At 48.1% G+C, this 27441-nt stretch overlaps 1 protein-coding gene across 1 annotated transcript; it reads left to right on the plus strand.

Moving 5' to 3' along the window:
- Window positions 1-18137: 18137 nt before the first annotated feature.
- On the plus strand, window positions 18138-26684 carry LOC148839292 (E3 ubiquitin-protein ligase NEURL3). Its single transcript, XM_088906960.1, has 4 exons — window positions 18138-18254; window positions 22209-22718; window positions 23829-23951; window positions 24624-26684. The coding sequence occupies exons 1-4, from the start codon at window positions 18224-18226 to the stop codon at window positions 24827-24829; spliced, it is 870 nt and encodes a 289-aa protein (XP_088763086.1). The 5' UTR covers window positions 18138-18223; the 3' UTR covers window positions 24830-26684.
- Window positions 26685-27441: the final 757 nt, after the last annotated feature.

Genomic DNA, 27441 nt, shown 5'->3' on the forward strand with positions numbered 1-27441 from the left:
TTCGGTCTCAGCCGCTGGGTGAGGAGGGACAGCGCTGGTGCTTTCACATGTTATGTCCTCCCGCAGCGAAATCGTTTCCGCCCAGCGTCTTTTATTTCTTCTTCGTCGCAGTCACTGCCGCTCTGACTCATTAATGGGTCCGGCGATACCCGCAGCCTCCTCCTGACTCCTCAACCGCACCACAGGCAGTTAAGTCCAGTCCTGGTTCTGAAGGGCGTGCACGCGTGTCTGTGGGGTGGCAGCGCCTGAAGAGCTGGGAGAAGCCGGCGAACTGGCCCGGTTAATGCAGTGATCATCGGCTTTAGCCGGTGGAGCGCTTGGTTTAGCGCGACAGCCCGGCCATCCGGGACCGGGACGGGACCGCCCTGTAGTGTGTGCGCGTTCGTCTGCTAGCCCTGACACGGGATCTCCCGGGAATGTAAGGTCATTCGCTGCAGTTTCTGGTGTTAAAACCCCACACCAACCCAACCCGGACTCAAAAAGGTTACGAAGTTTTCTGACTTCATGTAGGAACATGAATTTTCAAACGATCGATCTTTTTTTTTTTTGCGAAGTGTTCCGAGGTTCTCTGTCGAGAGGAAGGTTTGGAAATAAACCAGGACCTCGGCTTGTTCCACACCCCCACCACCCTGTGTGTAAAGAAGTGCCTTCCGTCCTCAGCTCTATCTATCCACCTTAACCGTATCCCGTATACTGTGTCTACAGGTTTTTTAAGATGGGGTGTTTGAAGTTGAAAGGATGTGCCGGATGGGGAACTAGCCTATTAATTACTGGCAGGTAATTTCTGAGCCGCAATTCCGCCGCTGGCTTTGGAGACGCCTGGCCCCCCTCCCGAGCGCGCCCGGTGCTCACACACGGGCACGGCTCAACCTCGCCTATGATCCCGGCGAAACACCACCGGGGGGGGCTGGGAAAGGGTTCTTTTGATCGGGGTAAAGACTACATAGTATACTAGCACTTCAATCGTATACCGACGGAGGAAAACAGCTTCTAATTAAAAAATAAAATAGCTGCTGTATTTCACTCTCCTCGGTCCGTCCCCTCCCTGCCCTCGTGCATCAGTTTCTGCACACGTCACTTGTGTCGTCCGCTTGCTCCACCTGTGTGTGTGTGTGTGTGGGGGGGGGGTCAGAAATTTCCCCCTGGCCTTGACCAATCACGGCCTCCTAATGATCCCCATCTCTGAACTGGCTTCATCACTCTGTTCTCTTCCCCACTGAGAGCTGGTGTGTGGTGAGCGGACTAGAGCATCATCCAGGTGGGGCTGCACACTGGTGGTGGTGGAGGGGAGTCCGATCTGAACTAACCACCTGCCCCCCAGTGGCGAGCACTGAGAACTACAAGCAGCCTGGCCTCTTGTATTTTCAGGATTCCAATAGCTTTATTGGCATGACTGATGAATCATAGTATTGCAAAACCAATAACAGCAAGATATTTACAGACACCACATGAGACCTGTTATTTAAGAGGGTCAGTCGCTGTTCCTTGCTGGCAGTGGGAGCACAGCCTGTCCTCTCTGGGTATCCAGGTCAGCCTGTGTCCAGTTTCTATGGCCAGGCTGTGGTCACTGAGCCTGTCCTCTCTGGGTATCCAGGTCTGCCTGTGTCCAGTTTGTTTGGCTAGGCTGTGGTCACTGAGCCTGTCCTCTCTGGGTATCCAGGTCTGCCTGTGTCCAGTTTGTATGGCCAGGCTGTGGTCACTGAGCCTGTCCTCTCTGGGTGTCCAGGTCTGCCTGTGTCCAGTTTGTATGGCCAGGCTGTGGTCACTGAGCCTGTCCTCTCTGGGTATCCAGGTCTGCCTGTGTCCAGTTTGTTTGGCTAGGCTGTGGTCATTGAGCCTGTCCTCTCTGGGTATCCAGGTCTGCCTGTGTCCAGTTTCTATGGCCAGGCTGTGGTCACTGAGCCTGTCCTCTCTGGGTATCCAGGTCTGCCTGTGTCCAGTTTCTATGGCCAGGCTGTGGTCACTGAGCCTGTCCTCTCTGGGTATCCAGGTCTGCCTGTGTCCAGTTTCTATGGCCAGGCTGTGGTCATTGAGCCTGTCCTCTCTGGGTATCCAGGTCTGCCTGTGTCCAGTTTCTATGGCCAGGCTGTGGTCACTGAGCCTGTCCTCTCTGGGTATCCAGGTCTGCCTGTGTCCAGTTTCTATGGCCAGGCTGTGGTCACTGAGCCTGTCCTCTCTGGGTATCCAGGTCTGCCTGTGTCCAGTTTCTATGGCCAGGCTGTGGTCATTGAGCCTGTCCTCTCTGGGTATCCAGGTCTGCCTGTGTCCAGTTTCTATGGCCAGGCTGTGGTCACTGAGCCTGTCCTTTCTGTGTATCCAGGTCAGCCTGTGTCCAGTTTCTATGGCCAGGCTGTGGTCATTGAGCCTGTCCTTTCTGTGTATCCAGGTCTGCCTGTATCCAGTTTGTATGGCCAGACTGTGATAACTAAGGCTGTACTTTATCAGGGTCTGTTTCTCTTTGCTTTGTCTCACCCTGGTGAGGTGCTTGCCGGCCAGTGTGTAATGTCATTTTAGGGTCCGGTAGCATTGCATTTTGTGTTAAGCCTGTGGGTGCGTGTCTCACTGTGTGAGATGTGTGAGGCTGGCTGTTGTCAGAGTGGCTCGGGACAGTGAGGGGCAGGGAACTTCAGGACCAGCTGGCTCAGAGGGCACTTCTTTGGACTCAGCAGGGTTTTGTTGTGGTAGGAATTCTGATCACTGTTTTTTAGATGTAGCCTATGAGCTGCCAGTCGACAGCATTAAGAACCAGAGAAATTCAACAGACTGTTGAATAGCAAACAATATATCAGTAAGGAAGCCACTTTCCTGTTTGCCTCATTGTCTCGGCTGTAGAGTTCTTCTTAATGTTTAACATCACAAACCAAGAAAAGGAAGTAACGGCCAATTGAGTATCTCAGCTTTGAGGAGAGATTGCAGTGTATGCAATGCATTAAGCAGCGCAGTTACTAGCCCTCAGGTGATGATTACGAGTATTATCCTCGTTGCTCATGTGCAAACGTGCTTCCTATCTCACCTTAATCCCAGTGATTTAAGGTGCTCGCTTGTAGCAGCAGCACAGCAGGTGTTTGGCTAAAGGAAAAAAAAAATCATTTTTGAATAAAAACTATTATTATGATGATGGTGCGACGTCTCCAGAGATCCAGCCTGAAGAAAACCAAGAAATCCTGCTTTCCTGGGAAGTAGGGTGAGGAAATCAAGCTCTGAACTGGAAGGAACAACCCAGCACTGTCGCAGCAACTTAGCGATCTGAGTGAACCCGAAAGAAAGATACGATACAAGATAGAATGAAAGTTTAAATTGAATGAAAGTGGAATGAAAGTACTGTAAATAAGAATAAGAATAATTAATTAATAATTGCTTACACTTATATAGCAGTTTTCTGGACACTCCACTCAAAGCGCTTTACAGGTAATGGGGACTCCCCTCCACCACCACCAGTGTGCAGCCCCACCTGGATGATGCGACGGCAGCCGTAGTGCGCCAGTACACTCACCACACATCAGCTCTCAGTGGGGAGGAGAGCAGAGTAATGAAGCCAATTCATAGATGGGGATTATTAGGAGGCCATGATTGGTAAGGGCCAATGGGAAATTTGGCCAGGACGCCGGGGTTACACCCCTACTCTTTTCGAGAAATGCCCTGGGATTTTTAATGACCACAGAGAGTCAGGGCCTCGGTTTTACGTCTCATCCGAAGGACAGCGCCTGTTTACAGTATAGTGTCCCCGTCACTGTACTGGGGCATTAGGACCCACACAGACCCCAGGGTGAGCACCCCCCCGCTAGCCCCACTAACACCTCACACCTGCTGAGCTTCAGTGGGCTGCCAGTTGTGAGTTGCAGAGTGATATGGCTGCTGGCCAATCTTAAGAATAAGAATAAACATTGAAAACAAAATAGGCATATACAGTAACATAATTTGCATTAAAAAGTACATCCGAGCAGGAATCGTTATTCCAATGATCACAAATGTACCCATTGCCCATCCATTTTCAGTCGACCTGTGAAAGCATTCTTCAAAACTCTTAATCTAATCCTGTCTTGTTTCTCAATGAAGGTGTGTGGCATGTTGTTCCAAATACCCCCTAATCTTCCACACTTCCCCCATCTACCCACATTTGGCCTCAATGCCTTTCCTGCCTGGACTCTGCTCCAGGTCGTGACATTGTTCTGATGTCCCATGAGCCTCTCTTTGTCCCAGACCGGTTTTCACCGTACTGGATGTGCACCCTGGGTAACTGTTGCTGTTCTCCTAGTTGTTTAAAAGTGCTCTAGTGTCATGGATGGTGACACCTAAATACAGGATCATTTTAGCTTTTGCAGCCAATTACACCACCTAGCACAATTACAGGGTGCCAGGACTCCCAGAGCCACCAGAGCCCCCACAGACTGGCTCAAGACACCAGTATGACATATTTACCCATTTCACTACAGTCGAGCAGTCTACCCTTCACACAGAAGTAGCCCCATGACACAAGACTTCCTATAACTGCCTGCCTGCCACACACAACACATGACAACATGACACACCTCATCCACAAGAGCCTCGTACTCCCATGGGCCCCAGCTTCCAAAGCCAAGGTCCCAAAGGAAAAGTCCGGCAGCATTACCAGCGTACGTCCTCCCACTGTGCCGAAGGAAGGGATGAAGCTCTCCGTGTAGCTCCTTGGAGGTCCTCCTCTTACTCCCACTCAATTCAATCCAGTTTTATTTGTATGCTGCGTTTTACAATGGACATTGTCACAAAGCAGCATTACAGATTTCTGGGCCTGAACCCTCCAGTGAGCCAGCCTGGGGCGACAGTGGCAAGGAAAAAACTCCCTCAGATTGAAGTAGGAAGATAAACGTGAGAGGATTAGAATGAACACAGACGGTATGAGAGCCGTATGTATTCTATTACATGGTGGGAAAAACACAATCATGTATGGTAATGTCCAACAGTGTCCGGAATGTTCCTTTGGTTTCCTTCAGCTGAGATTTCTCTGGAAAATCGGCTGTTGATTTTGCGAGCGGTCTGCAGGTCCAGCCTCAGGCATGGGGGGCAGGAAGACCTTCCTCTGCTGCTCCCTGTGAGGTCCCTGGTGTTTTTGTTCCTGGTGGTTGTTGACGTCCTCGTATCCCTCTAGGGGGTGTGGGAAGTGTCCCTTTGTTGTCTGGGGGTGTGGCCAGAGCTAGCCGCTCAGGGCTCATTGATCGACAGGTTATAGACAGATGGCCAGGCTGTGTCCTCGCACCCTGCTCCCGAGCCCCCCTCTCAGCCCGTGGCCCAGTCAGAGCTGCCTTGCGACCCCACCTGGCACCTCTGAGCTGGGCGTAAACAATGGGTGTCTTTGCAAGGAGGACCTGCCGTCAATGGGAGGAAGCTCATAGAACAGGGCGAGAAACGCGGGGAGACACTGGCCATTCTATGTAAACCTCAAGTCCACACAGTCTTCCCTCACACCCATCATTTCCATTCTGTGACACTAATCCTTTCATTCTTCTAAAGGGTGCTGCCTGTCACAAGCTTGGTGGCAGAGTCTTAGTGAGCTGGACCCAGGAACCCAGGAAGGACTCAGCACTGTTGGCTGTAAACCCTCTCCAGAGACGTATTGACAGCAGCAGTCTTTTCAGCTGTGTGTCCATCAGTGACCCCCAGACTGAAGACAGCACTGGGCTTGAAGGACTGGGGCTCCCCTGAGAGATAGGGGCTCTTCTCACTGTCTTTTCAGCAGTGTGTCCATCAGTGACCCCCAGACTGAACTGAAGACAGCGCTGGGCTTGAAGGACTGGGGCTCCCCAGGAACTCAGGGGTAGAGACCACCAGCCACTAGAAACTGGAACAAGATGTTTCCATCCCATTCTGGGCTTTTAATTTGCAACTGGCAAGTGGCTCCTCGTTTTCATGAAATTGGAACCCAGAAAAGCAAATCCAGCCATGCTTCTCTCTAGAGCTGGCAAACGATAGCTTGCCTCACAGATTTATCCTTGGAATTTCATCATCAGCTTTCATGTGTTGACCCATGTGGTGTTTTTCCATTCTGCTTGCGACACGTGGTAGGGAGCAGGCGCCATGAGCCGGCAGGAATCCATGTCTCTCGGAAGAGCCGTCTGAGCCAGGGCGTTCAGCTGAGAGGCCGGCTGGCGCAAGGCAGAGGCGCTGCCCGTGCAGTTCAGGGGGTGGCCCGGCCCGGAGCTGTCTGTGGCAGCTAGCTCAGATCTGTGAATAAACTGGTAAGCAAATTTTTATTAATTTGAAAACAACGTAATGCCACTTGCAGCAGGCAATACAGTGCTGGGCCTGGGGGGGGGGGCAGTGTGGGTCAGATTTACACTAGGACTCACCACAGTCCATCCAGGACCAGGACTGTACAGATTTACACCAGGACTCACCACTGTCCCTCCAGGACCAGGACTGTACAGATTTACACCAGGACTCACCACTGTCCCTCCAGGACCAGGACTGTACAGATTTACACCAGGACTCACCACTGTCCCTCCAGGACCAGGACTGTACAGATTTACACCAGGAGTCACCACTGTCCCTCCAGGACCAGGACTGGACACAGATTTACACCAGGAGTCACCACAGTCCATCCAGGACCAGGACTGTACAGATTTACACCAGGAGTCACCACTGTCCCTCCAGGACCAGGACTGTACAGATTTACACCAGGAGTCACCACTGTCCCTCCAGGACCAGGACTGGACACAGATTTACACCAGGAGTCACCACTGTCCCTCCAGGACCAGGACTGGACACAGATTTACACCAGGAGTCACCTCTGTCTCTCCAGGACCGTTTTTGTTGCAACTGAGCTCTAGAATTATTTCATTGATCAATTTATTTAGCTCATTTGATTATTGATGGCTTTTTGTCCAGATTACTATTAATTAGAAATGTCATAGTATTACATTTTCTAAGTATCTTAAGACGTATTTTTAGCATCTGAAAATAGTGAAAACATCCAGCTAGATATCATTGGTGTGCATCAATTAACCTAGAGTTCAGCTGGGTGAAATCCAGGAGACACTGTGATCAACAGAACCTTCATCATCAAACATTTCCAAGCTGTTGTAGCACCAGAGTCTTGCCACAAGGTGGCAGCCTGCACCTGCATCTGGTGTCTGAAATTTCCCTTCAAGTTTTTATCTGAACTGGACCGACTTGCATGCAGGTTAAATGCTGTAATGCTGTAAGCGGCATATTGTTGAATGTTGTGGGATGCCACATTCTGTGTGCAGAATGAAAGGATATGTTGATTTTAATGCTGCAATTGCTACAGATGTTTCCACCAGCATGATATTTTTTTAATGGAGCCTCAAAGTTTCCTTAGAGGCCAGACACACATACACACCCCTGCAGGAAGGGCTTTCGATCACCCTACACGCTTACAGGGGCAGCTTCAGCATATGTCCAGACGGTGCTCGCCTGCGCTGGGGCTATAAGGTTCACAGTACTCCGGCTGGGGAATTCCTAGACCGTGGGGATCAGCCCATGTGCTGAGAGCTTCCTGTGAGGGGCGGCGGCCCAGGACCATGCATTAAACCTGGAACATGTCAGAGGACTCGTTCATTCTAACCCCGGCACCATTCCAGCTCAGCACAACTCGCATCCTGAACTTACTGCTCTGTCCACAGAAAAGCTGGAAATGTTTTCAGAGAGGAATTATCATCTGAGCCAGTAGATCAGGACTGGACACCCTTGAGTAGAGACTAGAGACAGCAGGGGGTCATCTGAGCCGGTAGACCAGGACTGGACACCCTTGAGTAGAGACAGCAGGGGGTCATCTGAGTCAGTAGACCAGGACTGGACACCCTTGAGTAGAGACAGCAGGGGGGTCATCTGAGCCAGTAGATCAGGACTGGACACCCTTGAGTAGAGACAGCAGGGGGGTCAATTGGACTAGCTCACCACGACTGGACACCCTTGAGTAGAGATAGGGGAGGCACCCTATTTCAATTTGATGGAACAATGATTAAATAAATAGACCCATCTGGTCAAATAGGTAACAATTAAGTGTTGTGAATTAAAATTTAAATACTATTGAAAATTGAATACTTATTTATTTTTTTAACACTTCAGTTATGGGGTTAATGTGTTCAAATACGAAATCCGGGAAGTCTCTCTCTTTAAAAGAGTATTGTCAATATCACCACTTCTCTTGGAGATGACAACCTCTTGCCCACATATCTAAGAGAGGATATGATATGACTGTATTACTTTCATTTTCTTGTTAATTGTGAAAGGCTTAGGTGTGGCAAAAAATGTATTTTGCCCGTTCAGACTTTTATATATTTTATATGTACTCTATACTGTATGTAACAAATGCACACAGACTGTGGCGCTCAAGATTCAGGTGTAACGGGAACTCTCTCTGTTTGCTGTTCTGAACAAGTAGGATCTTGTGCAGGAGAGACACCTCACGAGTTTCAGCAACGCTAGTGTTGCAATGCTGGAATTCCCAGCCCAGCTCCCCTGGGTGCCCAGCAGGACTGAAGGAGAAACACACACCAGCTCTTTATTGCCCTGAGATAAGGGGAAGGGGAATGTAGCTTTCTTAAGCAGATAAGATAATGAAATAGGAAGAATTCAGCAATAAAACACTTTGAAGCTGCATGAATTATTAAACAACAGCTGCCCCCCCCCCCCCCCGTTTCCCCCAGAGAAAGTGAGGAGGAGGAGAGGAAGGAGCACTAATGGAGTTTCTGTGTGGCTGGGTCACACCAGCTTCAGAGAGCAACAGGGCTTGTTGATGCTCATCAGACCTGGATAATCGTGCCTTCGCTGGGACTCATTCCCTCATCCCCTCACACCTCACACACACTCCGCTGGCTCATCAAGGAGGCCGGGAGCACGCCATGCTTCATGTGAAAAATGTGTGTGGCTGCAGTGTCCACCATGTGCAAATCACCAAAATGCATGTGCCGTATTTGCTGTACAGCTTATTGTCTGCTCTCTGAATACAGAGTTACCACAATTCACGAGGAATGACAAACACCCAAGAATAAAGCATGGAGCGAAATTGTGGCTCAACCTGCTTGGCTGGGGGCCGGCTTCTCGGCCATAGGACCAGGAGACCAGGACCCCCATGCAGGGTGACCAAGGGGCAGCTGCAGAGGTGGAGATGGGGTGAAGGTGGGATGCAAGAGAGAGAGAGAGATAGGGATCCCACAGGTGTAATAATAACAAACTTTATTTTATATAGAGCCTTTAAAGGTGGCTTTTTATAGCGTTTTGTAGAGGTAAATACAAAATAAAATAAAAATACTAAATCAGGTATTTATAGCGTTTGGTAGAGGAATGGATTGTCAGGAGCAATGGCTAATTACTGCCAGCTGAGTCCGCTGATTGAGCTTGGTTGCTGTCATCCCTCCCGAACTTTTGTTATAAACTGCATTTTTCTTTACAGATTTACAGTAAGGCACGTTGTGCAGTGGACTGAGTCATACAGAAAGCCATAAACCATTTACTGTAAGTATATACAATAAAGGCCCAATCACACTTTACACCCTAAGCAAATGAAGGTACAACAAAGGTCAGGTATTAGCAGCGAGCTCAAGGACTTACACAGAAGTGTTGCAAAAACAACTAAAAGAAAATGAAACAAAAACTGGATTGATAAGATTATTAAAGCAGTTACAAACAAGGGTTTGATAACTGGTATTTAAGTGATCTAAAGAGTTCAAGGCTTGGTAGCTTGTTCCCTACTCTCATCATCCTTTGTGAAGAGAAATACCTACTGTGCAGAGGTTTAAATGCATTTAATTTACTCTTCTGATTCTGAGGAAAGGTACAAATGTGTCTGTGACTTGGCACTGAGTGAACTTCAAGGCAGGCGGCAGATAAGGTTCTCTCCGGAGGAGACTTTCTTGCCTTGCACGGTTGGATGCATGAGCTTTGCGAGGTATGTGCTCATCTTTTCCTCTGCCAGTGCTCTGCGCTGCTGCAGCAGAGCAGGAGGAGATCTCCCAGCTGGGCTGCCCCTGCAAGTCCGACTCCAGCCAGCCGTCCGAAACAAGTCGTGCCGACTTTCACAACCCCGGTCACGATGGATCTGGGCTACAAAACTAAAGCATGGCCCGAAATCACTGCAGCTCTTCTCTGCAGCTGTGCCTCTTCTCGTCTCACAAAAACATAAGAAGGGTTCAAGAGGAGAAGAGGCCGTTCATCTCATCTGGCCCGTTGGGTGGTTAGTATAAACCTGATCCAAGGATCTCACCCAGCTGTTCATTGTTCATTAACATCTTGTTCCACACTCCCACAACTCTTTGTGTAAAGAAGAGCCTCCTGTTCTCGGTTTTGAATGCACTTCCACTGGGGTTGAGGGCTTTTTCCAGGTAATGCAGTTTCTCGATCTCTCTCCTGCCAAGCTAACTGCTTTTTCAGTCCCTGCATAAGTAACATCAGCGTGCACTGGAATGAAGATGGTGGGGCTGAAAGCCATCCTAACCCCCCCCCCACCTTTCTGTACAGAAGAGAATCAGAGCTGGTCTTCTGCTGCTCCTGACATACTGTATTTTCCAACCCCTGAGTCCTCATCTTGAGTCTCTCCAACTGCCCCCATATTTATCCATCAGCTTGGTAAACTGCCCTTGTGGTGGGAGAAATCTCTTCTGCAACAGAGCGATTGCCCTGGAGGTGGGACGGAGACTTTCCCGTCATGCAACAGAGTGCATGTCCTTGCAGCAAGAGCAAAACATTCCCATCATGCCGTAGAGGCACTTTGTTGTTGCTCTGCGTTGGTCAGCTCATGACACAGTCCTCCTGCAGATTTTATCCTTGGATGGATTCCCAGGACAGTCCTCAGTTCAGCACAGGATAATTCTCCCTCAGTTCTCTGTATATCCCATGTCTGAATTTCTTATTGTTTCTCCTTCTCTGTCTTTTTCTGCACTGTCCTCTAATTGTACTGAATGTGGGCGGTGTCTCTCTGTGCAGACGGCACTACAGTGATAGGAAAAATATTTTGAAACAGTGTTTGTGTTTTCCTTATTTCCACTTTTCTAGTGTGAAATATAGGACATGCTGTGTGAAGTGTTGAGAGCAGCCTGGGTAAATAGATGGAAGTTAGTTCCAGCCCTGGACAAGGGTATATACTTTGAAATTATTCTTTCATTGCATTTCTATTTCTTCTATTTTTGTTTATGCTAGAGTTATAAATACATTAATCAAAAAAAGGGAGATGAATTGATCGTCAGGGAAAATGAATCCCCTTACATTTCCAGAGATGCTTCAACAACTTGATTTCACAATTTTTAAAAAAATCCAACTTTCCATGTTTTCATACAATTGAAACGCTTACGATACCAAACAAACATTGAGTGGGAACTACAAATTGAAAAATGTCTTTAATGTGAACTGTACATAATGTACATACGGCAAATTGGCTAACATTGTAAAAAAAAACAACATAACTTGAAATGTTAGGAATTCCAAGAAACGGATTTCAAATCACTTTACACACGAGACAATTCCCCGAAAGAGTGTCATCAACACTCAGAAGTGCGGATGAGCAATCTGTAAATCACCTGTAGCCTTTTATTTTGAGCTTTAAAACTGTTCACTGCGATAACTTTCCACCAGACGGGCTCGCGCGCTGGGGAATGACGACACGGAGGGGACCCGGATCTAGAGTGGAGTGTGTCTCGTGACAGGTTGCTCCTAACGGCGAGGCGGAAACTCCTCTTCCTGCAGCTGCTGCGAGGTCTCATTTTTCTTTCACCACCGTTGTTTTAAAATCCCAGCCTCATCTTGTTCTCTTAATTCACAACTTTCTCATAAATGGTGTCGCTAACCCCCTGCATTGAATTCTTACACACGCCCGTTTGCGTGACTGGCGATCTGATGAAAACGAGCCGCGTTCACGAACACGGAATATTTTCGCGTGTGATCTTCTAAATCCCGATTTTATTGTGATCCCTCAAGCAGGAAATTTTGCAGAAAATAATTTAGAACTATTTTAGTCGTGTTGGCGGAGAGGACCAGGGTTGGAGATCCCGAGAGAGCCGTGTTTCTCCCTCAAGCGACAGGACTGCGGCTCTTCAACTGCAGAGCGGCCGGAGTTCGCCTTTCCCATTAAAATAAAGGGCCTACCTCTCTCCTCTGTTTCTGAGAAACCGAGGAAGCTGAACAAGCACTTCAACATTTCCACAGCAGTTACACTCAACTACCAGTGATGGTAAAAGCAACTCTCTTCAGCGCGTGTATAGACAGTTCTTGTATACACCTGAAACACTTGGGGTTAATTTCCACAAACTGAATGCGGGACTTGATTCAACCCGATTGGCTGGTAAAAAAAAACTGAACAGAATTTAGTATTTCAAAATAATGCCCCTACTTGTAATTTTTTCAGACTTTTCTGTGATGTTTCCTTACAATAACTGTCAGACAACAAACTACAGTAAGACAGGTTTAATTGTATCCTCATAGCAGAAATCTTATTAACCTTTTCCAACCATAAAAAAGCTAATTCCCCAAAGCAGATTCACTGTCATCTAGCAGGTAATCGCGTTCACTATGAAAACAGCTTTTCTCCTTGGTCAGCTCCACATTAAAGCATTAAAATCACTTCCCCAGCACAATTTCACACCCTAATGATGTGTACATGGACAGACGGATAAGTACAGAAATTCCAGCGTGCAGTTTGCTGTGGCTAAGGGTCTGCGCCTGTGGCTGGAAGGTGGCAAGTTTGTATCCCGCAACCGGCAGAGGAATCCTATTCCGTTGGGCCCCTGAGCAAGGCCCTGAACCCCAACTGCTCCAGGGGCGCCGTATAAATGGCTGACCCTGCGCTCTGACCCCAAGCTTCTCTCTCCCTGTCTGTGTGTCTCCTGGAGAGCAAGTTTGGGATATGCGAAAAGACGAATTCCTAGTGCAAGCAATTGTATATGGTCAGTAAAGTGATCTGATCTTACAGTACGTGACGTAACATGCATTCTTTTTCTTCGACGCGTATAAATGTTTCTCTGGCAAGTTTAGACTCGGGGTACAGCCGGCGGTCTCACTACTAACCCTATCGTCACATGACTCCCAAATACCACTATACAGACCTCATCACAAACTGCAGGCGGAATTTTCCAATGAGCTTCCGCTCAGTACCACGAGTCTCAGCGATCTCGCATCCCGGCGCATACAAATCGGAAGAGAGTTACAGAAGTTGTCTTTGTCTCGGGTGAACTAGGAAAAACACATACAATTCAGTCTTTTACAGTTTTTTTACATTAAATTGTGATATTAGATGTATAGGTGTTAAAATCATTACGATTCATAGGATTTACAAGAATAAAATCCTTAAATGTAGATATGTTGCAGGCGTATTGGTCAGTTCATTTTATTTTCAATCATAAGTACGTCCAGACGTACAGTAAATAAATAATTTAGCAAATAATAAAAATGCAGTGCAAGAAGTACATTTTAATAATACAGAACATTTTCCACATTCAAACACAGCTATCAGATGGATAGTTGATGCGACGCGCCTTATTATGTTACAGTTAAATGAAGTCTTTACGTATAAACCGTAGCGGTGTTCAGATGAATAGCGGTCTGCAATTCAGTCTTCCGTAGATAACTCTCGGTTCACTCTGTACTTTTCCATCAAGGACCAAACAGTCGTAAGTTTACAGTATATTTCACTGAGATCCAGTGTGACATTCCAATTGTTATGTTCCAGTCCAATTAGGATGTTCATCATGTCACCGGAGGGCAGTCACATGAGCCCTCTTCCTCTTTGATTCCCTGAAATAGTTTCTCTGGCCATAAATACAGGGGTTCATCACACACGTGTTCCCTGTCCTTGGCCTGTGTAAAGAAAGTGTTCAAACTCTGTGTTTGCTCTGAGCTCGGGTGGGAGTTTCCCACTGGCCTCTGGCTAACCTCTCCAGAGCGAAGCCCCCCCCACCAGCACAGTCTTCTCCAGAGGGGGGCTTTCACACTGCCCACCGACTCCTGACCTGGCAGCCCGAGGGTCTCCACGCCTGACCTCGGCTGTTCGGTGGGCTTTTCTCTGCAATAGGGGCAGGAAAGGCAGAGGTTCGGTTAACAGTGCAAGATACTGTAATAAACTCTTCGATTAATAATCAAAGCACATGATTTTATCTACGTTGTGACCTACAGCTTCACTACTGCAGCACTGTGAGATACTGTACAGTACACATAGAGGTGCTACATGAAAACATACAGTTCAGTTCAATTATAATTGCGATTATACAGCTCTGCATTTTTCTAGTTCTTTTCACCTTAAAGGATCCCAAAGCATTTTACATAGAGTACAAGTTCATCCACCAGTAGCCGCACTGGGGAGACACAACACAACTGTTCTGCACCAGTAGCCCCACTGGGGAGACATACTATAGCTGTTCTGCACCAGTAGCCCCACTGGGGTGACACACTATAGCTGTTCTGCACCAGTAGCCCCACTGGGGTGACATACTAACACTGTTCTGCACCAGTAGCCCCACTGGGGTGACACACTATAGCTGTTCTGCACCAGTAGCCCCACTGGGGTGACACACTATAGCTGTTGTCCACCAGTAGCCCCACTGGGGAGACACACTAACACTGTTCTGCACCAGTAGCCCCACTGGGGTGACACACTATAGCTGTTCTGCACCAGTAGCCCCACTGGGGTGACACACTATAGCTGTTGTCCACCAGTAGCCCCACTGGGGAGACACAACACAACTGTTCTGCACCAGTAGCTCCACTGGGGTGACACACTAACACTGTTCTGCACCAGTAGCCCCACTGGGGTGACACATTAACACTGTTCTGCACCAGTAGCCCCACTGGGGTGACACACTAACACTGTTCTACACCAGTAGCCACACTGGGGTGACACACTATAGCTGTTCTTCACCAGTAGCCACACTGGGGTGACATACTAACACTGTTCTACACCAGTAGCCCCACTGGGGTGACACACTATAGCTGTTCTTCACCAGTAGCACCAGTGGGGTGACACAACACAACTGTTCTGCACCAGTAGCCCCACTGAGGAGACACACTTTGTGATTTCAGCTGATAAATTATTTTGTCTTATTTTGTTTGAGCATGTGAGTTTGCAATAAAAACAATGATTTCAAAATGAAAAATAGATATCTTTAGTACTCAAGCAACATTTGAAAACCTTTAGAGGGTCTAAATACTTCTTCAAGGCACTGTATACATACTTGTGTACACACACATGCACACTTGTGTGTGTACAGTACTTGCACTTGAGTACATACGCATGCATATACACACACACGTGCACCCACACACACTTGTACACATACAGATACTTGTACATACACATACAAACACAAACTTGTGAGCACACAATCGTACATATACTCACAGACTTGTACACATACTGTACACAGCTCATGATTTGGTCTCCAGTATTTAACACTCCAGGTTTGGAGAACAGATCAGACAGTGTGTAATAGCAAAGAAAGCAGGATGACTGAAGTGCCTTTTAAACCGTGAAGATTTTTATTTCCTATATGCAGTTTCAGTTCTGGAAAGGTTACTGAACTACTCTCTCACAGAGCATCCTACCAAACAGTCTGAACCATTGTCTGAAACATTGCAAGATCTCCAATGGATTTGAGCTTCTGTGTGCATTTACATATTGCAGTTTTTCAGTGTGCATACAATAACCCTACCACAAAAAGAGATCATACGTGCCCGCCCACACTGTGTGCTGGAGCTTGAAGCTACACGCGCTGAAACAATCTACACATGCTATACAATCCTCCAGAGAGGGCGTGGGAGACAGTACACTCACCCTCACAGAGGCAGGAGCAGCCTGGAATTTCCAGCTTCCCCACGCTGCTGAAAGCCCCATTCCTGTTGTACAGTGATTAAGAAACAGAAACTGCAGAGTAATGTAGGGCTAAATGCTACAGGCACTTCTCTTGTGTCAAGGGTGGTGAAGCTGGATATTGATCTTGATATTGATATTGAGCAGATCAGAGCAGCCAGCGGTTAATCAATCTGAGCACCTCATCCAGCTGATTCGTGAAAGAAACCGGGGTATCAGCTTCAACAACAGTTGGCTGTCTCGTTCCACACTCCCACCACCCTTTGTGTCAAGGACACGGGGATAATTCCCTACTCTTATCCAGAAATTCCTGGGGATCTTTAATGGCTACTGAGACTCAGGACCTCGGATTAACATCTCAGCCGAAAGACGGCGCCCACTACGGTATAGTGTCCCCGCCACAATACTCACACATTAGGACCCACACAGACCGCAGGGTGGGTGTCCCCATCCGGTCCCACTAACACCACTTCCAGCAGCAACCATGGAGATCTCCCATCCAGGTACTGACCAGGCTCAACCCTGCTTAGCTTCAGATGGTAGCCAGTTGACAGCAGCAGGATGATATTGTTGCTGGCTGTTATAAGAAAAAGAATAAAGAATAAAGAATATGAAATGTGCTGTTTTGTGCTTCTCTGCACAGTGTCTTTTCTGTTTGGCGCTAATTGATAGCTGCTTCTGGTAAGAGTGGTGTCACCCCAGCTCCTGTCCCAGAAGCACAAGGCACAAGGGAGAGCAGGTCTAGACTCTGGATGGGAGGCCTGTTGCTGGGCCCACTCAGCCATACCCAGTTACACACAGGGGCAGCTCAGAGACACCAGTTCACCTAGTCAGGGTGTCTGTGGAATGTAGGAGGAATCTGGGTCTCCCAGCAAAACCCTCACAAACCTGGACAGAGCACGCAAGCACCACACAGAAGGTGTCCAAGTCCACAGCCAAACTCAGCAGCTCTTCAGATTCGCAAGTGATAGAGAGCTAAGAAACCATGACCAGTTTTTGAATGACCTGGGCGTTGTGACGACGTGCAGTAAGTAAGAGAATGCATGGCACAGGACAAACATGTCCGCCTCTCACCAAAAACACTCCCCAAACAGGTCCAGAGGAAAGTTAGAGAATGTTAAAGCAATTTCTTCTAATGAGCTGTGTGATCAAAACAAATGTTTGAATTAGAACAAGAATAACATTTGCAATACACATTAGCGATTACACAGAAATTTAAATGTACTGTACTAGTCTTCATCACTCCTCTACAGACATTTCATAACATAACAAAGATTACAAACGAGAGGAGACCATTCGGCCCATCTAACCCATTTAATAACTAGTCGGTGATTGAGCTGAGCCATACAGCCACTTTTCAAGATGGATAGTTTCTATACTCCCACAACCCTATGTGTAAAGAAGTACCTCCTGTGCTGATCTGAGAATCTCATTCAGCTGTTTCACATGGAAACAAAAAAAACCTCCAACCACACGGCGGGGTAGCTTGTTCCACACTCCCACCACTCTTTGTGTAACGAATTGCCCTTCGTGTTTATGACCTCTAGCTGGTGTTGCACTGTTGATTCTGAGGAAGCCCGCTGTGTTGACGTTTGCTGTTGCCTTTCGCCATTGAAGATTGTGAATACTTGGATCAGGCCCCCTTCTGGTCTTCTTTCTGCAAGAATGAACAGGTAAAGTTCTTTTCACCTGTCAGGGTAGGGCAGTGCTTTAAACCAAGGAATGTATCTGCATGCTCTTCCCAGTACTGGTTCCAGATTGGCTTTTGTTATGATGAAATGACCACAGATACACACAATATTCTAACTATAGTTTACACATTGTGTAAACAGTATATAACAAAATCATTGTACAATCTAGCATAATATCCCTAAATTGATCTGTACCTTTAACTATGGTTTTTCACATGCCTTTTTATTGTCCTCCACATTGCCTAGAGGGTGAGTTTTGTTTCCAGATACGCCAGCTTAAAAAATAAGGTTAATGCTTATCCTGCTGTTGCATCTTCATCAGATATGAACAACAACAACAAAAATAATAATAATCCATCTGTCATTAATTTCTGTGTAGTCCCACACGAGGTGCTGGCGAGTAATAACAAAGTGTCTGCCTGTGCTCCGAGAAGGAAAGTGAAAGTGTTTCCTAGTGAAATGCGATCATTGATGGATTGGTTAACCTTGGCAAACACACACATTGCTAAACACTTATAGTATACTCTCGGTACTTTTCCACCCAGGAGCTCCTCCCACTGGCCCTGTTCACAAACCTTCTGTTAAACTTTTTTTTCCAGACTATTTTTCAGCACGTGCTCAGCCTGTGTGTATATAAACAACCCAGCCTCCCTGACTGTAGACTTGTGCTTGTACATTTCACTGACTGAACGGCACTGTGGCACAGAGAGACAGGACAAGACCCACAGGCCTTCACAGAACAAAGATGGGTCAGGAGACTTTCAAGAAGAGCTGTGGTAAGACATTCCACCTCATCACATACCGATAATTTCATTTATTATTTTAATATAATGTAAGGATTGTTGTGCTGCAATATGTACCTAATGTGTCAGAGGGTTAATAGCATATTATCTATGAATTAATATGTACTGAGAGCACAAGCAATAGACTTCTAAGAAGCAATCTTTTTCAGTTATAATGTATTTGTAAAGATTTCCAGCAGGGGGAAAAGTAATCAGCCACAGTGAGATATAAATTATACATGTACAGTATGTACAGTGAGTACAGTTATTATGCAAAGCAGTAATTATCCATCTTCCTTATGTTATGAAAAAAATTGTGTTCACATATGTACTGTACATACAGTATGAGGCTTGAAATTGATGACACAGGTACTGTACATGAGGGGCTTCTCAGCCTCATGGCAAAATGCAGCATGAGAGACAGAGGCACACTGTCCTTAGAGCACATGCAGAACACTCAAACTACCCAGTCATTTCATCCTTTTTAATGGTTTGTCTTTTTCCCGGAAGAGAATGTGGATGCTGAAAATACTGAAAACCATTAGTAATTTAATTAATAAAATCAATACTGCAGATCACTGAACTACAGTAGATTAGATCTGCGAATGCTCTTTGAAACTGTCCTCTGCTGGTGAAGTGGAACGATGGCACGAGGTGTAGATTTGATTCCCAGCACCCATGGGCTCCTGCCTGTGGTAAGAGTGGAGTCACCTTTGTAGGCTACAATTTTAGCAGCATGGAGCTGATTTGCTTCAGACTTTTTTATGGTGGGGGGGAAGGGATACAAACGGAGGAAATGGGAGCAAGTTTAAAAGCCATTGTGTTGTAGTTATTGGAGGAATGCCAGTTATTGGACTGTTTTCGAAGCTGAGTTGTTCAAATCATAACAAAAACATCCACACTTCCTTTAACCACAGTTTCTGATACAAAACACTAGGTTAGATGACTGCTTTGGAGCCTCAATGTTATTTACATGCATCATTAACACATATTAGACACATATGCCCACAGACACATATTGCAGGTAATTGTTTACAACAAGGATCGGTATTTTCAATGCTTTTACATAGGAAGCAATTCATAATTTCCTGTTTAATATGACTTTAGGTCACATTGCTTTAATGGGAGAGTAGCACTTCCTGCTTCTCCTCATGAATTAATTATGACTCAGTGAGTCAAGGCACTTTACAGTGTTTCCAAATTGCATACCAGGTTCACGTGCATTTAATGTATCCTTTGAAAAAAAAGTCTTGGATAGACGTCACTGTGATCTGTTTGTGAGCCTCTTGCAAATCCTGGGAGTCTTGTGTAAATGATGCTTTGGACACGGTTTGCTGCCACAGTGGAGGTGATTTGATATGAGAGGCGGAAGAAAAGAGTGAGAGAGGAGAAAGGACAGGCAGAGAGACTGAGTGAGAGGTTTGCCTGGGTTGTGCGAGTCTGCAACAGATGACCCAGCCATGCCAAGGATGCTGACACCCTGTCTTATTTCAAGAAACAGTTGGGTGCCATCCTCAGATTAATGAGCTACTCACGGCCAAAAAGTCGAAATCGATCAAATGGTCTCCTGTGGGCTGTAACCTTCCTATGTCAGTAAGAAGCAGAATTAAAATGAATATTGCATCGCTAGTAATCTTATTCCCCAGGGTCTTTCATGAGATAAGAGCTGACAAGAGTCTGTCATTGATTAGCGACTGTGCAGTGGAGGAAAGGTGTCTTGTGTGAAGCGACACACGTGGCACTGCGAGACGACAGCGCTGCCCTGCTGCAGGAAGTCAACACTTATAGCCACCGTCTCCTCGCAGCCTGTGGCTGTGGCTTTTTTACACTCATACGTACTGTATATTGACACTTGACCACAGCGGTGCACGTATAGACATACGTGTGCTTGCAGAGTTGATACGAAGGAGGGTGCTGTACATCTTTGATCTTTGATCTCTTTCCAAGCCCGCCTGTAAGATGATGAACAAGACGCCGAGAATGTTAACTTGGAGGAGCCTGGGTTTGGGAGAGCAGGAGTGTGGATATGCAGAACGTGCCCAATGGTGATGTGCTGTGGGTGCTGACCTGTGGTGTAGCTCCCTGCAGTGGGAGATCTGTATATCTGAGAGCATGCCTTGCGCTTGATGTGTGAACCCTCTGGCCTGTGTGCCAGTAGATCGCTCCAGGTTGGATGGGCAGTAAAGTGGGCACACAGATGGCTTCAAACACATGGTGTGTGCCAGCCAGCAAAGCCCCCTCACTGCCCAGACTTTGCTTTCATGATCCACATCTGGCCAGGATCATCAGAGACTTCTCTGAGCCGGGGAGCAGGATGGGCAGAGCTGATCGGCATCCGATCACCAAGTCCGGGCGGGGTTGAGTGGGCTAGGGCATCTTAAACGTGCCCTGTGCCACCATGACCCCTGTGTCCTGCCTGGCATGAGTGTGCTTGAAGCTGGAGCAGTCATGGCTCGTGATTCTGCTTGCACATACTCTACACGCCATTTCAGCTCAAGGCTGCAAGCAGACAGTGCCCATGGCATTTTGCAGAGGGATGTGTGCGCATGCAAACTGCTTCTGTACTGGGACATCTTGCTGCTTCATACCAAGAAGCTGTGAGCTCTGTCTTGTCAGCTTGAATATGCAGGTTCCTTTACAGAAGGGACAAAGGCAACCATGCAGTGAGAGTCCCACGGGCACCGTCCCAAGCTCACAGCCAGATCAGAAAGAAACCCCAGCTCAAAGCTCATAAGGATATATGAGCAGCATGCTATAAAATAATCTGCAATAAGAAAAACAGCTAATGTTGCAGTATTGAATGCCAATAGCCCTGTTATAAACAGAGTTGAAAGAGCAACACAGAGATCTGGGCGATGATAGAGTGCAAAGAGTGCAGAGAGGCAGTGTGAGTGGCAGGGCCTGACAGAGAAGGGACAGGGAAGAACAAAGAAATGGAGACGAGGGACAGGAGGAGGGGGAGAGGAAGCGTGGCCTGGTGGCTAGTGAAAAGACAGCCTCAAGGTCCTCTGCAGACACTCCGGGTTGGCCGCCAGTCCCTAAGAAGAAGTTCCTCTCGATGCCCCCGTGTGTTTCTCACCTTCCCGCAGCACTCACTGGACAGGTGCTGAAGAGGACACACGCAGGGAACTTTCTCTTTCGGTCTCGGCCTCGGCCTGGCCGGCGTCCACACCAGCACTTTCATTTTCACTCACCTTATTGTCTTTATTGCCATGCTGGGGCAATTCAATAAGCTGTGATCCTGGCCAAGATCGAGGAGCGTGAAAGATAAGCGAGCGAAAGATACAAGACGTAAAAGATTAACAGATACAAGAAGGCCATTGAAAACTTGTTTTTATTCCTGTGCAGTTTCCAGTAAATGACAATGGGCACAGCTCTAGATTACAAGCCCAGCGGGCAGCCAGGGAGCAGGAGAGAGGGATCGAAAGAGTGAGCAGGCAGGAGGAGAGAGGGGCTGGAAGAGTGAGAGAGAGGGAGTGAGGGGCTGGAAGAGTGAGAGAGAGAGTAAGGGGCTGGATGAGTGAGAGAGAGTGAGGGGCTGGAAGAGTGAGAGAGAGAGAGTGAGGGGCTAGAAGAGTGAGAGAGAGAGAGTAAGGGGCTGGAGAGTGAGAGAGAGTGAGTAAGGGGCTGGAGAGTGAGAGAGAGTGAGGGGCTGGAAGAGTGAGAAAGAGGGAGTGAGGGATTGGATGAGTGAGAGTGAGGGAGAGGTACAAAGCCATGATCTTTAGAAACTTACCTAACAGGCTCCCGATTGGCTGAGCTGAGTGTGGGCTGAGCTCTCTGATCCAGGTGTCACGGGTTCGAGTCCGGGTCAGGTCACTAGAGCCCACTGCAAGCGGGATTCTGCAAGCAGATCAAGAGTTCAGCACTCCCTGCGGCAGAGAGGGAGCTGGCGATCCCAGCCTGGCAGTGAGCCTGACGGCCTGTCTTCTCTCTCCCTCTCCACAGCGGGGACGTCCCTTCGCCGCTGCGGCCGGCGCTGCCTGGGGCCGCTGACCTTCCACCCCCATGCCAAGGGCTCCAGCATCTCGCTCCGCGCGGGGGGGCTGCTGGCGGAGAGGGTGGGCAGCTCCTTCAAGGACGCCATCGTGTTCACCAGCCGGCCGCTGCGGGTGGGCGAGGTCGCGCGCCTGCGGGTGGAGCGCGGCGAGGGCCGCTGGCACGGCGCTCTGCGCCTGGGCGTCGCCGCGTGGCACCCCTCCCGCCTGGACCCCGACCTCCTGCCCCCCTTCGCCTGCCCCGACCTGCAGCAGCTCCCGGGCTTCTGGGTGGAGGCGCTGCCCGAGGAATGCGCCTGCCCCGGCAACGAGCTGGCCTTCTGGGTCACCGGGTGGGGAGAGCTGCACTTCCAGGTCAACGGCGGGCGTAAGCACAAGCTGCTGGGCGGCATTGACATCAGCGCCCCCTTGTGGGGGCTCATCGACGTGTACGGGCAGACCCGGGCGCTGTGGATGCTGGGTAAGTACAAGGATGGGTACCTTACCCGCACAGACCATGTTATCCTGTAGCTCTAGAGCTATCCAGTAGCACTGTATTGTGTTGTCCTGTAGCTCTAGAGCTGTACTGTAGCTGTAGAGCTGTACCATGTTGTCCTGAAGCTCTAGAGCTGTACTGTAGCTGTAGAGCTGTACAGTGTTGTCCTGTAGCTCTAGAGCTGTACTGTAGCTATAGAGCTGTACTATGTTGTCCTGTAGCTCTAGAGCTGTACTGTAGCTGTAGAGCTGTACGGTGTTGTCCTGAAGCTCTAGAGCTGTACTGTAGCTGTAGAGCTGTACAGTGTTGTCCTGTAGCTCTAGAGCTGTACTGTAGCTATAGAGCTGTACCATGTTGTCCTGAAGCTCTAGAGCTGTACTGTAGCTGTAGAGCTGTACAGTGTTGTCCTGTAGCTCTAGAGCTGTACTGTAGCTATGGAGCTGTACCATGTTGTCCTGAAGCTCTAGAGCTGTACTGTAGCTGTAGAGCTGTACAGTGTTGTCCTGTAGCTCTAGAGCTGTACTGTAGCTATAGAGCTGTACTATGTTGTCCTGAAGCTCTAGAGCTGTACTGTAGCTGTAGAGCTGTACTGTGTTGTCCTGTAGCTCTAGAGCTGTACTGTAGCTGTAGAGCTGTACTGTGTTGTCCTGTAGCTCTAGAGCTGTACTGTAGCTATGGAGCTGTACCATGTTGTCCTGAAGCTCTAGAGCTGTACTGTAGCTGTAGAGCTGTACTGTGTTGTCCTGTAGCTCTAGAGCTGTACTGTAGCTATAGAGCTGTACTATGTTGTCCTGAAGCTCTAGAGCTGTACTGTAGCTGTAGAGCTGTACTGTGTTGTCCTGTAGCTCTAGAGCTGTACTGTAGCTGTAGAGCTGTACTGTGTTGTCCTGTAGCTCTAGAGCTGTACTGAAGTGCTGTATTGATGCTGTAGAGCTGTCCAGTGGCACTGTACCATGTTGTCCTGTAGCTCTAGAACTGTACTGTAGCTGTAGAGCTGTACTGTGTTGTCCTGTAGCTCTAGAGCTGTAGTGAAGTGCTGTATTGATGCTGTAGAGCTGTAGAACTAATGTCCCTGTGGTGTGCTGCTCTTCCCAGGCTCGAAGCAGAAGGGCTGGTTTTCCACCCGGACGTCGTGCCCTGTTCAGGTGTCCAGTCCCATCTCCCCGCTGGACTGCTGTGTCAGCTACTCCGCGCAGACAGGAATGACCCCACCAGCAGGTCAGCAGATCCCACAGAAGGCCTAAGCTGCCTGCTGTTAAAGATTTTTATCACTGCCCAGTGACACGGGCAGACGAAACTGGAAGGTGCATTGCAGGGCTTTATTCTCCCTTAATTATTCAGAGAACTACTAAAGTGCAGGGTGCCTGTGAAGGCAACTGACCTAATCGTGTCGTGAAAACTGTGCACTGTGGGACACATATAGAAATGGCACCATTGGGACCTCATTGTTATGGACATCTCGGAGGACATTAGGATCATAGCCGTCCACTAGACTTTCTGCCACAAGCACACACTGCTCGATCTCAGTGAAGCCAGAGTCCTCTGCTGTCCACAGTCGCTCTCCATGTTCCCTCTCCACTGCAGTGCACTTTTCATGGCACACTGGTGCAGAAAGGCCGTCTGATTTCATAAGCACCCTAGACATGACAATCAGGTGAGGGTAGAAAGGAAAACCTGGACTGGAATGTGGAGGGGGAATAGGCGGTCCAGTCAATCAGGCCTGGTCATTTTTAGGTGGAATAAAGTCTTGCAATGAAAGGGGTGGCAGAGCCAAAGGTGCCATTCCTGGGCCATCAGCAGCGATGGCAGTCTTGTTTTCCTGGCTGCTCGGTGCCAGGAGCTGTCCACACTCAGGTGCCTGAGCCCGCCTCTCTGTGTCGTTGTCTACAGACCCTGTCCCGGCCGGCTGCTTCTCGTCCGACGAGGACTGCATCATCTGCTTCTCCGAGGCGGCCTCGACTGTCCTGTCCTGCGGCCACCAGTGTCTCTGCGTCACGTGCGTGGAGAGGGTGTGGCGTGAGTTTGGGGAGTGCCCGCTCTGCCGGCAGGCCATCACGCGTGTGGTCCACGCGACACGAGCCAGGGAGAGCTCCTGACACGGGCGGGCTGGAGACCGCCAATCGCTGCCGAGACAGCAGAACAAGAGACAGTTCTAAACTACCTCCTGCTCCCATTTGAAAAGCATGCCACTCGAACCCACCACCCAGCTGAAGGCGGGTAGGAACTCTTTCTTTCTAAGAGCGCTTTCTGGGGGGAGGGGGGGGGGTGCTCACAGCTACACCCCCCCTTTCTTCAGTGGAAGAGACCCACCTGCACAGACCTGAGCTTTCTGAGTGCTGTCTCATTTCCCTGAAAGACAGCTCACCGATATTCACAAGCAGCCCAAGAGGCCTTCTGGAGAACCTAGCGGGAGAATTTGTTGATGTGTCGGCCCCTGGGCACTGTTAGGTTGCTCCCTCCTCTGATTTCTACCTCACGACAGCGGAAGCCCACCCTTGAGCCTTGACACAGAGTAGGTGTCCACAGACTCCCAGCATCCCCCGAGCTCAGAGGGCGCGAGCGAGAGAGACTTTTTTTTGTAAACAGCAGTGCAAAGAGCAAGAGAGCCAAGCCCCTGGGCAAAGTGCACAAAAATGAAACTGTTTACAGCCGCAAACAAAGCACACATGACACGTGCTTTATTTTATTCTTGGGCGGTTTATACTGTATATCCTGCCAACACATTCCCCAGAACCAAGAAAACAGAGACTATTTCCGCACTTATCTCTGGGTAGATAGAGTTCCTTATAACTCACGTTTTATCTCATCTCGGTTTGTTTTGAATTCCTCAAGACCTACTGTGTGCAACAGTGATGAATAGCATGTTTACTACAGTGCCTAGAGTACGTTTACTGGTAGAAAGTCACTATACCCGACCAGGGTAGAGCTTACACATCTATAGCCAATCAATGGTTTTGATCAGATCTATCCAGGCAGTGTTCAGCAGCCCTGACAAAACATTCACCCGCTTACAAGTGCAATATAGGAATAAAAAGAGGGAGTTAACACATTCTGATTCAAAGAGCTTTACTGACTGATAAATTGCAGTGTTGCCAAACAAATGACAATTAGCCAGCATTGATGAACATTTGGGCACAATGACATACGATACATTTTTGAGATGTTGTTTGATGTAATATTCCTACTCTCTGTGTGGGAGGGAGGAGCAGAGCACAGTCAAGATTCAGGGTGAACAGGAAGGAGAGAGCAACAGGCCTTTTCATACTCTCGGACTGTATGATACACGCATGCACAGCTACACGGAGCGCGCACACACACACTCATTCACACACTCCTCACACACTTCTGCTGCCACAAACTGATCTGCTGGAAGTCACTCAACACCAGCATCACACTGCTGAAAGGACATTCAATTTCATCTGAGAATGGAGAGAAGATCTGACCTCTAGCTGAATGAATGACAGACCGAGTCAGAAGGAGAGAGAGAGGGGAAGGAGAGAAAAAGAGAGTTTTTGTTCTGCAATAGAAAACCTGATTCTGACTTTTTGAAAAGCAGTGACAAAAAGCGGTCTTTGTGACCTTGGGGGATTTAAACTGGATGAATTAATACCACTGGGGTGGTACTGGACCATGGTGTTAAACTGCCTCTACCTGTGGGTCACAGGGATCAATCAATGTTTACTACATATTTTCTTTTGATTTCTGTACAGGAGGAGTGGATATAAAATATGCACTATGTGCCCTTCTGCACACAGACAATCGAACTACATAAATACAGTGTCTGAAAATGCACAGAATGTATCTATTTGCTGTATGATTTGTAAATATCATCTTTGTAATGATAAATTGAAATTGATTAAGTGGTCTTTGAAATGAATACTGTTCTATTTTGACATATTTTTTTATTTAACAGTTGATTGCTGCTGGAATAAATGTCTATTTTCTAGAAAAGCATGGTTGTTCGTGTGGTTACTTTGTGAACATGGTCTGGGCTCTGTGCCTGTGAGAGGGAGACCTGCAGCCACAGAGCCTAGCTCGAGGGCACTTTCGTTTCCCTCAATGGCTCCGGTCTGCTGCAAATCCCCCCATCTGCGGAGGAGTAATGCACATCAGCTCATGGGTTTTTAAACCCTAGCAATTAGTCCAGATTCCAGATTGGAATTCGCCAGCGGCAGGGCAGGTGGAGGTTTTCATTGGACCGGAAGGACAAGCATTAGTACACCAGTGTGAGAACACTAGCACAACTGGATTTATATACCAGCTGCATATCCATATTGAGATACAGTAGGCATGTGTACACGTAACAGGCCAAGCTATACTACAATCAAGCACGTCCACAGGTATTAGCAATAACAAGGTAACAACGGCATATTACTCCTTCATGTAGTATCCAAACCTGCTCAGACAGGTCTCCCACATTCCCAACCTGTGCAGGAGCCAAGCTATAAATGCCCCCTGCGTGCAGCATTGGATGGAGGCCACTACAGCTACAAGTATAACCAATAACATTGTCATGGTACACAGCACTCTCCCATGTGGCGTCTAAGCCTGCACAGACAGGTGTCCCACCAGAACACCACCACACTGAGCTCTGCGAAGCACAAATTTGTGACAGACTCCGGGAGCCAGGACGTGACTGCCTGCTGCATTTCTCAGATGACTAAATTGTCTGCTGGGCAGGCTCTTCTTCAACAGGCTGAAGGGGGGG

Source organism: Atractosteus spatula, chromosome 2 (assembly GCF_055471065.1).
Source record: "Atractosteus spatula isolate fAtrSpa1 chromosome 2, fAtrSpa1.hap1, whole genome shotgun sequence".
In the NCBI taxonomy this organism is placed as follows: domain Eukaryota; kingdom Metazoa; phylum Chordata; class Actinopteri; order Semionotiformes; family Lepisosteidae; genus Atractosteus; species Atractosteus spatula.

Excerpts from the sequence above, each read along its gene's own strand:
- LOC148839292 (XM_088906960.1), top strand. The coding sequence starts at position 18,224 with ATGGGTCAGGAGACTTTCAAGAAGAGCTGTG. Across the intron at positions 18,255-22,208 it reads GACTTTCAAGAAGAGCTGTG|CGGGGACGTCCCTTCGCCGC; the intron begins GTAAGACATTCC and ends CCCTCTCCACAG. Across the intron at positions 22,719-23,828 it reads CCGGGCGCTGTGGATGCTGG|GCTCGAAGCAGAAGGGCTGG; the intron begins GTAAGTACAAGG and ends TGCTCTTCCCAG.